Here is a 13132-nt window from a genome sequence, read left to right as displayed (position 1 = left end):
GATCACTTTAAAGTGATGTGTAGGTGGCAACTTTCTTAAGGGAACCATGCTGAGAGGCAGACTCTGAAGCTAGGCTTGTCTGCTTCCAAAGCTGTGGTCCCTGACAACTACTCCTGCACCTGTCAACGGGAGAGCCGTTGTTCAGAGTGGTATTAGCAGGTGTACATAAAAAATCTAGGATTGCCAGTTATTTGCTATGTAAGTTTCTTTTTATGTACTCATGTATTAGTACTTATGTACTAATCTATAGTGTGTATCTCCAAGGGAGAGATCTGGTAAGTGGATTCCTCAAGCTTGCTGGATGTGAGACCCATGTTTCCCAGGGGATGGACAGTTATTGGAAAGTGGAGCATAGTTGAAGGTGTTGAACTATGCCGTACTACTGTACATATAGCATTAAAAATGTATGTATAGAAAAACAGAATTGAGAGGATCTATGCTGGGGAGCTCATTGCTTTTATCTTTGTGTGGTAGGATTGAAAGCAATTTCAATTTTTTAATGCATCATTTTCCGTATTTTCCAAAATTCATATAATGAAAACAATTTAATTTTATAGATCTTTCTGGGCTTGCAATGGGGTTACATCCTGATAAACTCATCAAAAGTTAAAACTATTGTGAAGTCAAAAATGCATTTAGTGCACCTAACTTACCAAACATAGCTCATTAGCCTCACCTACCTTAAACGTACTCCAAACACTCACATTAGCCTGCAGTTGGGCAAAATCATCTAACACAAAACTTTTTAAATAATTAAGTGCTTGCATAGCTCATGTAATATCTTGATTACTATACCAAAAGTGAATAACCGTGGCTGTATGGGTACAGAGTGGTTGTAATTTGGGTTGTTTACCCTTGCGATCACATGTCTGCGGGAGCTACAGCTCACTACCATCACCCAGCATCATGAGAGTATCAGACATCATATCATAGCCTGGGAAAATATCAAAATCTCAAAATTTGAGGTGCGGTTTCTACTGGACACCTATCATTTCACACCATCATAAAGCTGAAAAAATCATAAGTAGAACCATCGTAAATCAGGACTCCTTGTATTAAGATAAAAGTTTTTTTAAAGCAGAAAGAAGCCCCATTTTTTATTGCTCTTTTGTTCACATGGCTTACCCTCTAACCTCTAGACAGATGATTTCTAGCTTTGCATCTCCAACTCTGAGCACTACCTTTACCCCCACGTTGTATGTCCAGCTGCTCGTATTTTTGAATGATCCACTGTTATTACTGGAAATCCACTCTGATGTCCTCAACTGATCCTTCCTTCCACTCTTCCCTTGGCGTCCATGCATAGTGTCTTTTGTATTAGGCGGGTCATCATTCTTAAACGTTTCCAGGGTAGAATCTTGATTATAGTTTCCATGCTGAGCTCTGCTTTGCCTCTTCCTAGTGTATTATCATGTTCAGTTGATTCTTTCTTGATAGTTCTCATAGACCCATCCTTTCTCTCCAACCCATTACAACAACCTTAGTCCACTTTGCTAATATTTAACATGTTTCAGATACCGTTTTCATTAGATCACTCTTCTGCTCAAGAATCTGCCATAGCTTCTGTGTGGCCCGCACTGGCTGGCTTATTACCTGGAGTACCCAACAGCCTTCTCTACTCCAGCTGTTAGTCTCCTCTCTTGTCTCTTAAGACATAGTTACTCCATACTTTTCACTGTTTTTATTTTTTATTCTCAGCTTCAGACCTTTATTTATGAAGTTTTCTCACCTGGAATACCTTTGGTTCTCTTCTTTGCTTTTCTAAATTCTCTGTGCAAGCCACAGGGTGAGCTCCGCTACACTGAGGGCAGTACTTTCTGATAATTATTCTTTAACAGGTCCATAGAATATGCTTAGAGAGACATGATCCATGTGACTTAAGATCTAACCCTTTCAGAACAGTGGTAGAGTCAGAGGAACCCAGGGTTGCAATAAAAAGTAATTTCAGAATAACTCAAGGTATTGCCTTGCATTTGTGAAACAGTGCAATGTGAATTCCTGACCACCGTCATGTGACCTTAATAACTCCACCGCTCCATCCATTTTCCTCACATATATCTGCTGTTTCTGTATGTTTGTCACCCCCAAATTATCTTTCAAAACTTCATTCTTCCCCTTAGCAACTAAAATGAACTGTTTGGAGAAACACATGGGTTGGATAATGACAAGCTAAAAATATATAAAGCTTTTCTTTTTTTTGGAAAAGGTGAGGTTGAGAGGAGAGCTGACTGAAATATTTAATATTACGAAGGATCTTAATACTTTATTCACCCTCTTGCTTATTTATTTGCACCTGTGCATTGTTTTAGAAAGTATTTAATATGGCCTTTAACAAGTATTAAATATATTAAGATAATGTATTAAAGTAGATGAGATGGAAGAAAAACAAGTAAGAGGACATGAAATTAAGACTTAAGAGTTACAAATGTATTAATAGTTGTATGACTCATAAATTTGTCTGTAGGATTACTGGCAAAAGACTATGAAGTATATAAATTGGTAAAAATAGAATTTTTCATGTTCTCCTAGAATCCCTGGAATAGAGTTTAGAAGAGTTTGCTTTAGGGAAAATAAATGTAGTTTCAAAGCAGTAAGTAAAATGTACTGTGTTCATTATCCCTAGCACTGGTATAGGCTAACAATGTGAGTTGATTTAGAAAGGTAATCAGTTTCATACTAGATTAAACTAAGGCATGTGGAGGATATATTAATCTCAAGGTTAATACTATGACACCGTACTGTGCTTTCATATAAATGTTCAAGGAAGAATACTATCTTAGTCAATTAGTCCGTTGCATTATAATGCTTTTTTATTATTTTGCAAACTTTCATCTTCTTGTGGTTCTTTAAGTATTTCCTAATATTTTTCCGGTCTTCCCAAGCTAAGTAGGTCATAACTGCACACTGAAACCAAGTAGCATAATCAGTGTGAGTAAACAGCCCATTCATTTTACACTGCTCATTTCCTTTTATGATGACAACATGATGTTTTGATTCGTGGCCAGTCCGTTCTGAGCTGTAGATATTTCTTTCTACTCTGCTTTTGTTTCTAGTTTTACTCAATGTAATCCTGTTTTAGATTTATATACATTTTCCCTCCCTAAATATATTAAGCTACCTTTGGCTACATTATATTATGTATACCATGTGGGTCTTTCCTTTTATCCAGTTCACCAAGAGGTGTCCATTCATTCTCTCTATAAATGCATTTAAATATTTTTCTCTAAGTAAGGCACTGTGCTAGGTGTTAATGGTGAGGAAAGAGGTAGGCAATGAAGTTGGAGACAAAGACCCTTTCCTCAAACAGTTACATATTAGTAAGTAATACAATCTTAGTGACCTACCTGACAACAGCATACAATACCATTGTCCACTTCCTCCATCTTGAGACACACTCCCGATTCCCTCCTGACATATTCTCCCAATCTTCTTCCTTTTCTGTTGCTGTTTCTCTGTCTCCTTTTGCCGGTTCATCTCCTTAGACCTGGCCATTAAATATTGAACGTCTTTAGCGTTCTATCACAGAACTTTTACAGGTGAAGTGAAACATTCCTATGGCTTTATGTAATCCCTATATGTCCCCAAATTAGAATCTCTAATTTTTACCTCTCCTGGGACTACAGACCCATATATCTGTGGGTGCCAATCATACATGAATGCCTTCCTGAGGTTTATTCCTGGAGATCATAAAGACACCTCAAACTCAACATGACCAAAAGTGGACTTAGGATATTCCCCTCCAAATGGATCCCCTTCTGTTATTCCGTAGTTTGGTTAATGGTACCTCCATGCAGTTGTACAAGCCAGAGACATAGGAGGCAACCTGAATACCTCCCTCTTTCTCTCCTACCATATCCAAACCGTTGCTAAGTCTCATTAATTTTAACCCCGACAATTTGCTATCCATTGCACCACCTTTGCCTTAGTCCAAGTAATTATCTTTCTCCTCAGTGCTGTAATGACCTCTTAGTTTTCTTCCCATATATATGTTGATTCCCGTTTCCAGTGTGTTCTGAACTGCAGCCAGAGATTTCTCAAACCCAAATCTATTTTCAAAACTACATTTTATCATTTCACATTTATGGCTTAGAAACCTTCTGTGAATTCTCCATTGTCCCTAAATATAAACAAAAGCGTTCAGCATCCTGTAAGACGTACAGAGGTGTGGCTTACCCACCTCTGCAACCTCTTGTGATATCACACTGTCCGTGATTCTGCTCTGCATACACATTAGCTTTTTATAGTTCCTTGCCGTGCCATGCTCCTTTCTGCCACAGGATTTTTGCACATGCTTTTCCCTTTCTCTGAAATGTTTTCATTCTCTTTCACCTAGTTAATGCCAACTTCTCTTCATATCTCAGCTCCAGTGGACTTTTGTAGAGAAGCCTTTCATCAACCACGAAAACGGGTTCACTTCTTACTGCATCTTCTAAAAGCATCTTTTGCTTTTCCTTCAGTGAGTTTTTATGGTTGTTTAATTTTTATTTGTATGATCGTTTAAACCGTATATGTATTCTCCACTCAATTCCGTAATAACAGTGACTGTTTTTACTTACTGCTGTGTATTCAGGGCCTAGCACGTAGAAGTCAGCCAAAAAATAGTAGTTGAATGAATGAGTGGATGAAGGAACACATGAATTATTGTAGTATTGTTTCAGATATTGCCATATTAAATAGTACATTTAGCTCTTTTCAGACATTTGATCTGAATGATAAAGCCTAGGCAGAGAAAGCGTGGTCTTGTTGAGGAGGTGGTTTCTAGTATCCTTAGGATAAGACTTCTGGGGAGGAGGATGAAAAAGAGTTTTGGTCTCTCAGCTGCTGCTGACAGGCTGTTCCACAGGCCTGAGGAGAAGAGCTTAGGGATCTTGTACTCTGATGAGGTGCCAAGCTTCGACACAGAGCCAACAGTCGGGGAGAAGAAATGAGAACCTTTTAACACCAAAACTCTTAAGTAGTTGTTCCAGAGTGTGGATGGACAAGCAGCTGCATCACTGACAAGATTTTTAGAGGGGCCTGGGTGGCTTAGTTGGATAAGCGTCCGACTCTTGGTTTCGGCTCAAGTCATGATCTCAGGGTGGTGAGATGGAGCCCCAACGAATGGCTCTATGCTTAGCGTGGAGTCTGCTTGAGATTCTGTCCCTCTTCCTGCCCCACTGCCCTTCCTCCTGCTCGCTCACTTGCTCTCTATCTCTCCCTCTAAAATAGATAAATAAAATCTTAAAAAAAAAAAAAGATTTTTAGAAAGTCACATGTCTGTTATTAAAACAAGTTAAAATGTTAGATGAGCTAGGTACTTGATACAACAAGATATTTATTCATATTTTCCCTTTTCTATTATGGTTTAATGGTATTATATAAAAAAGAATATAGTATTGGAGCCAGCAATGAGATAACAGAAAATTATGGGTTTCCACATTAGACGGACATGATTTGTAGGCTTGGGTAGTTTTGCGACCTTGGAAAGTTAGTTAACCTACATGAGCTTCAGTTTCCCTCTATATGAAATAGTTTATATTTTTGTGGAAAAGTTAAAACATATATACAGTCTCATCGATCTACTTGTACACAGCTTGCAATACCATTCTTTTCTTCTTCCATCTTGAAACATCTTCCTTCCTTAACTGTTGAGATGCTCTCCTACCAGAGTCGAGAGGATTGATTAAATGAGCTGAAGTGCCTCATCACATAAGTATTCACTAAACAGTCATTCAGTACTGCTGTGTTAGTAAAGAGCTATATGTTTCAGAACGTGGCAGATTTTGTCCGTTACCCACACATATTTAAATGACTCCCCATAAGTGTGCTAAAGTGCATAGAATATTGAACCACTTTCTCATTGAGTCTCACTTATCTGAAACATGATGCCAGAGGAGACCTTTCTTGAACTCTCTGTAACAGGTATTATTCTGGTAGACGGGGACCAATCATATCTAGTGGCTCCAGAGAGCTAACTTCTGTTCCTCAAAGGGGATGGCTGAGTGATCCCTGAGTCCAGTGTCTCAGTGGCTCAGGTGTTAGATTACCACTTCAGGGGGAGTTCAAAAGTGATGGTTGATATGTAATACTATTTTAAAAGTTGAAATTAGATTTTATATGTTTCTAGAAATAGGATATGCTAATCTGTGTAACATTAAAGTGTAGAGCTAGGGCTATGAGTTTGGGTACTAATATATTGGGGTGATTTGGGGGAAATGGGGTCATCCCATGTAAAAAGTTTAATTTTGCTAAAATGAAGAAGTAACACTGCTCCTCATAGTTTGAACACCTACTCTCTAAGCTGTACACCAGAAAGTGTAGATACAACCAACTCTAAAAAGAAGAGATGCTTTAAGAGTATCAATCTACTTTGGTGGACAGAGTTATTCAAAATAAGGCAAATCCTGTATGCAAGTCTATAGGTGAACCTTGTCTGATTTCTGTTTGTTGGATCACCTTTAATTATAAAAATCATAGAGAGTTATCCAGATAAAATGTGTGCAAACATTTTCAGGGCTATAACTACATATAATCTGCACACTTTTGGTTAATGTGATTCAGAAAAAATATTTGGGATTGCTTCCCCCCCCAAAAAAAAGTATTAAAGTTATTTTCCTAGAGAAACATGACAAAATTGCTTTAAATATTTGTATTTACTTATTTACTAGGAAGATCATGAAGGATCAGTTTTGAAAAGCCCTGAGTAGTACAGCAAAGCAGGGCTTCTCCTCTGCTTTTGTTTTCTCTCTTTAAGGCTTTTAGTCCCAGTTTCTCTTTAGACGTGCCCTTGCCTTTGTTCTCTGAATCATGTAACTTACAGTCTCTGGTATAAATTTGGCCCCGTAATCCATGACAGGAACCATCTGGTTGAAATCAGTCCCTAGATCCCTTGAATAACATGGCTCCAATTTGAGAATCAGCCTTGAGACCACAAACTTGATTTTGGGTCAAAAAGATGGTATCCTCAATTAGGAGGTTGAATAGAGCCAAACATACTCAGTGCTGGAAAATACTACTTGCCTACCAAGTATCAACCAGGTTGAATGGAAAGCAACATGGAGTAGAGGAATAAACATGGGTTTTAAAGTCAGAAAGACCTGAATTCCAAGTCCAGTAGCCATATTTATTAGCTAAATGACCGTTGACTAGTTTCTCAGTATTCCTGAAACAAAGATTAAGTGAGAAGAAAATAAAGTGTCTCTATGCATGTCTTATTTTAGATCTTCCCAAGAAGCAGACCCTGAGACAAAGATTTAAGTGAAAGTAGTTTATTTTCTAAGTGAAGGGAACACTGGAAGGGGAGTGGGTAAGTGAGACAAAGAAAGACAGCAAATAAAGATTCATGTAATGAAGCCAACTACTGAGGGAATAACCAGAACTTAAACCTTCTGGGGAAATTCTTGGAGCCCATGTGGAAGGCATATATATGAGAGTTATCCCACCAAGGGAGCAAGGATGCTGAGGTATTTACACGGCAACTTCCATCAGTCATTGGTTAAAGGCTGCTTTGGGGCTGTGAATTCACTAGCACTTCTGACTTGTCTTGCCAGGAGGCAGAGAAATGCAGGACATGTTGAATGAGTGGTTGGTAAGGGCAAGAAGATGTGGGGACATTGACAGCATCTGCTTTGGTGTACCCTTACACTACTGAAATCCACTCATTACCCATATTAAGTTCTCTGAGTCTTATCATTGCTTCTTCAAGGTGATGCCTGGTCTACATCTTTTAAAAAAAATTATTATTGCAATAGAGTTCGTGGGACAAGCTAGAGTATCCCCTACTGCAATTTTTCCCGAGTCTGCAAGTGATAATCATCATTGCATCCCTCTACCGCTTCTTCCAACTTCCCCTCACCCTCGGCCATCACATCTGCTGATTTACATTCCTTGGCCAGTGGAGTCACTAAAGACGTTCGTCCTTGAGGAGTTGAACCCCTGACTATCATTCCCTTATCAGAACATCATTACTTCTATTGCCTGTTTATGGTTATTACCATTCATGAGGGCATCAAGACATGCCCTGGTAAATCCCTTGAGTCACAGGCATACTCTTCCCTGCTCCCCTTATGCAGTAGCAACTCCAATTCCTCAATGGAAATTAGGGTTCATTACTCTTGCCAGTTTAGTAACTCCTTTCATTGTCTGCTAGACTGCTGGCACTGGAAGCCACAAATGCCCAGATGGCAGGTATAATGTCGAAGTTGAGTGGAATTCTTGATGGTACCCTGGTAGAGGTGTGCATACTCTAACTTACCCCACCATGGAAACCAAGACCTCCACTCCTACATGGCCTATGGGGAGTTATGGGAACAGAAAACATAGATTCCCCAAGTGGATCATCAGGAGTGCTGGTGAGAGGGGCCTTATGGTACTTTTACTTTCGACACCCAGACTATGTAGTTTATCTGTTAGGGACATAGTACTTTATATTGGCTATCGGTTCAAAGTAAATATCAAATCCTGAAGAACAGTTCCTAAACACTGTTGGGTATTGTCCCCAAGCTGTGCATTTTAGAGTCCATTCCGGTGTTCTTCTGGTCTGACAGCATCTGCATGAAACACGTATGGTGGGATCAGTAAATCCCATGGTCGTGCAGCCTGAACCTACCACAGAGCCTTCTCTTGCCCTGCGCCTCATGCACAACCATGACTGGAAGTCAGGCTGGTGTATGCTGATAGAGCTAAGTTTTGTTTTGTTTTAACTTTCTACTGCAGTATGATTTCATACTAAAAAATTGCAGTAATTACACGTGAACTACCTGATAAGTTTCCATAAAGTAAACACACCCAAATACAGCTCAGATTTTTCATGCTGATTCTATAAAAATAATTTGTTAGTTTCATAACCAGTAATGATTGAACTCTATTATTATATCACTCCTTACTCCCAGGACTTGAAAAATTCTTTAAGCTAATTCATGCCCCAGAAATGTAGCACTTATTAGAGTATAAGCCTAATAAAACCCAGCCATAAATTCATTCTGCCTCCCAATACAAGCCTTATGAGTTCCAGTGGATTTATAAATTTTTGTTCTCTTTTTTGTATTATAGTGGAATTCAACATGTACATATTTGAAACATATATATAAAATATATATATGTATAAAATTTCCCTTTCTGTCATTTTTTGTGAGGCTAATCTCACTTTCACAGCTCCACCAGCTCAAAGGATGAGGGAACATATGCTTCTCCATATGCCTAACACAGGCTCCTCAATGCATTTATTACCCGGAGCTTAGTGATTGAGGAATGTTTGTAATATTTTATTTTTCCTCATAGTGAGTCATTCTACTGTACATTTCAAAATATGTGATAAGTTGAAAGATCCAAGAATTGAGGTACATTTCAACAAACAGCTTCCCATCTGGTAAATGAGAGGTTTTATTTATAACCAGGTATTCAGATGCAGTGGTATGAAATGACCTTCAGATTATTTTGTTTTATTACACGTCTAAAGGGCTGAGCAAATACACTCACCCCCTCCAATCCACTCTCCACACTGCAGCCAAATCAGGAACTCATCTACCTTAAACTCTTCAACTGGTCCCAAATCCCCACTCTGGCTAACGAGGCCCTCCATGATCTGGCTCCTGTCTCCTTCTTCAAATTGTCTCTCAACAACCCGTCCCATCTTTTCTACACTCCACCAAACTGGATCTTTCAGTTTATTAAATGTATCCCTAAATCAGCACTCAACTCAAGAAAAATATATAGGTAGGTAATGTTTAAAAGTTAAGTTGCTTTTAATATATAACTTACTACCAACTAGCTGCTTTTCATCCATTGAACCCCAAGCAAGTTTCTAGAAGTCAACACTTGGGGTTTAGGATGGGATTAGGGGCAGCCGTTGTGAGGATCTGCCTCAGTGTTTCAGTCCAAAGGGCTCACCTAGTGGAGTTTTTCTTTGGTACTATGTTTGGAACTTCTCCAAGAGCCAGACCAATCTGGGAGTACCCAAAGTAACTCAGAACTCCTCAATTGATGGACTTGATTCCTCTGGCGTGAGAGTTAAATTTAACTCATTCCTTCTCTCTTCACCACCCACCCAGGGCAGGAGTTTGCCTAGATCACACTGACCCACCAATTACCCAGGAGTTTCTCTGTTTTCAGTTGTTATCAGAGAGTCTCACTTGGGAAGTTTGAGATGGTCCAAAGTTCGTGTGAGGCTGAAGGATTTCGAGCATCATAATGCTGTGAGATATACCACATGCCAAGCCAAGCCAAACCAAGGGGAGGTGCTTTGAAATTTCATTTTATATCTTCAGATCCTCTCACTTTTGCTTAAATCAGCCTTTTGACAAAGTATCCTCTTTTTTTAAGAGTTTGCCTACCCATCTGTGAGCATATGAGTCAATCAGCTAACTTTTACAGAACCCTTAAATGTGCATAGTTTACCAGTAGGAGCTTTGGAGTATAAAACAAGTGTCCTGACAAGGCCTGACTCTGAGTAGACAGATGAAGCTTTAATAGATGAAATAATAAAGTGTTAAAATGTGTGTAATTGCCGTAAGTGCTTTAATTCAGAGTGAGAGAGACTCCTATGCAGAGAAATTTTTGGTGAAGACTACACAGAGAAAGTGATATTTTTGCAGCCAATTGAAGGATGGGGAGGATTAAGATACGTAAAGGGTTGTGGGGAGTTCATTGCATGGGCGGCAGCCAAGGCAGACCTATCTGGGCACAGAGGCACTGAGGGAGGAGAAATGATCCCAACCAGGTCTGTCACTACTGCCTATGCTCCAGAAAACATTGCCCACCACAGTGGTTGTCACACCTGAATGGGCATTAGATTCTCTTAGAGAGGGCTTATTAAAACACAGATTTCTGAAACACACACACACACAGATTTCTGGGATGAGGCCTGGGAATTTGCATTTTAACAAGTTCTCAAGTTATGCTGATGCTGCTGGTCCAGGGCCCAAACTTTGAAAACCACTGGCTAGACTATGCTGATAACTGGATGGTTCACCACTCAGTAAATGTCATCTGGAAATTATGCTGCAAATCATCTCTCTCAGCGATACCCTTTGTTCTGCTTCTTTCCTCTCCTAAGCGTATGGTGTTCTCATTCACACCTTTCCACTTGAGTCACATCATTCCTTCCCAATGCCACCCTATTCCCACAACCCTTATGGTCGCAACCAGATTGAGTTCCATCATTTCCTGCCTTTTCTGTTGTGGTGGTTGTAAGCTCATTTCGGATGTCGTGCTCTTTAGCCAATCTAAACTTTGAGATCTTAAAAGGAAAAAGTGAATAATGTTATCAGTTTTCAGTTTCTACTTTTACTTCCTTATCTCTTGCCGATTCATTGGTAAATTAATGTAGTAATGTGGAGACCTGATTTTGATTTTCTGCTCAACACGGATGATCATTTCCCAAGTAGAAGCTTATTTGCCTTGGAATTATTTCTCTTTGATGAAATGATTACCCAAGTAGGTAGCAGTGAGACTGTTAGAGTGGTTCTGATAATTGCATGTTGATTTAAGGCTTTATGTATTAAATAATTAGATTATGGTTGACCCTTCACAGAAGCTTTGAATTCCTTTAGTTTTATCAGCAATCACAGTACATGGCAAATCAAAAAGTAGTCAAAACCCACTGTAACTTTCTTTCCATGAATAATGAAAGGAGTTAAAAGTACATAGTAGGCACTCATGTATTTGGTGAATGAACCAATAAGTGCATTTAAAATAAATGCATAAATAATTTTAATTTGCTACATGAAACAAAACCAGGCATAGTCTTGTGAAATATAGGCATGGTTATTTTGTATCAGTTTTAAATTTGGCAGGCTACCAAACGTTAATTTGCTTTTAGCTAGTTGAGATTAAATGTAATTCCTTCCCAGAGCAACCCTAAAGTAAGCAAGAATGAAAGCATTTTCAGAGTAATCTGGGAGGAATTGACATTTAAAGGAGTTAACATTACATCTGTACTTTAAGGCTATTAATTTCATAGATAAATTAACTTCATTACTCTATCTTTATCTTGCATTTTGAAAGGGCTCCATCATCTGGACGACTGACAGTCGAGGGTCAATTGAAACTGCTCTTATCCCAGCCAGGTTGTAATTGGAACCTGCTTCTGGAAACCCTACTGCATCACGATGGTCTTTTACTGAGAATCTTGCTGAAGAGCTCAAGTGAGTATTTGTAGTTATGAGAATGTCCTCAAAAAACCCAGTCATTGCTTGAGTTGAATGAATTTTTTTTTTCCTACTTGAACATTGGCAGAGGGATGTAAACCAACTACATTGTATCAACCGTCAGTGAGGTTAGCAACAAACAAAATATGGAATCAGTTTATATACCTACTGAAAAGATTCTTTTTTAGGACCTCCAAATGAGGGAAAATCATGTTTTATGTGGTTCTAGTCTTTCATAACATCATTACCTAGAAATGTATTAGTACCTGGGGTTTGAAATGCCTAAGAAAATTATACAAACATAGTTATATGTCCAGGGGCGCCTGGGTGGCACAGTGGTTAAGCATCTGCCTTCGGCTCAGGGCGTGATCCCGGCGTTACGGGATCGAGCCCCACATCGGGCTCTTCCGCTATGAGCCTGCTTCTTCCTCTCCCACTCCCCCTGCTTGTGTTCCCTCTCTCGGCTGGCTGTCTCTATCTCTGTCGAATAAATAAATAAAATCTTAAAAAAAAAAAAAACATAGTTATATGTCCAAAACAGAAGTCTCAACCAGGTCTGTGAGAGAGATTGAGAGAGAGAGAGAGAGATTCCATTAGAACTACACTAGAAATTCCAGTGAATCATGAAGAGGGCTTGCTTAATTTGTACACAAGTAAGCTGTGGCTTACAGCCATGTCCATTGGGCATGGAGAAGTAATCCCGGGAAAAGTATGAATGGAAACTGAAGAGTAATAGAAGACCATACTTCTCTTCATTAGACTTCCTTTTTTTCCCCTGTAAGTGCTATTTTAGAAAACGGTAAGTAAAAATTATGCCAATCTAATTACATTTCCCTGCTCTCCTGATATATCTATGAAGGGTTTTCCAACCCTTTGCACCCACCCCTACACATTCCTCCTATTCTCTACCGCACGGGAGGCCAGATTAACCTTGTCAATCACGAGCTTCACTATAGGTTTCCTGCCTCACAATCTTTTTTTTTTTTTTTCCTAGCTCTCTGTGCCCT

The 13132-nt window shown here is 39.1% G+C and overlaps 1 protein-coding gene across 8 annotated transcripts in view; it reads left to right on the top strand.

Moving 5' to 3' along the window:
• KIAA0825 (KIAA0825 ortholog) overlaps positions 1 to 13132 on the top strand; it is a 393004-nt gene that overhangs the window by 140096 nt on the left and 239776 nt on the right. For all 8 annotated transcript variants that reach the window (XM_034656498.1, XM_034656501.1, XM_034656500.1 and 5 more), the window contains one exon: positions 11983 to 12122. In XM_034656498.1, coding sequence (XP_034512389.1) covers positions 11983 to 12122 — 140 coding nt within the window. The remainder of the gene's footprint in view (positions 1 to 11982; positions 12123 to 13132) is intronic.

This window comes from Ailuropoda melanoleuca, chromosome 3 (assembly GCF_002007445.2).
Source record: "Ailuropoda melanoleuca isolate Jingjing chromosome 3, ASM200744v2, whole genome shotgun sequence".
Lineage (NCBI taxonomy): Eukaryota > Metazoa > Chordata > Mammalia > Carnivora > Ursidae > Ailuropoda > Ailuropoda melanoleuca.
This window is presented reverse-complemented; position numbering and strand designations above follow the sequence as displayed.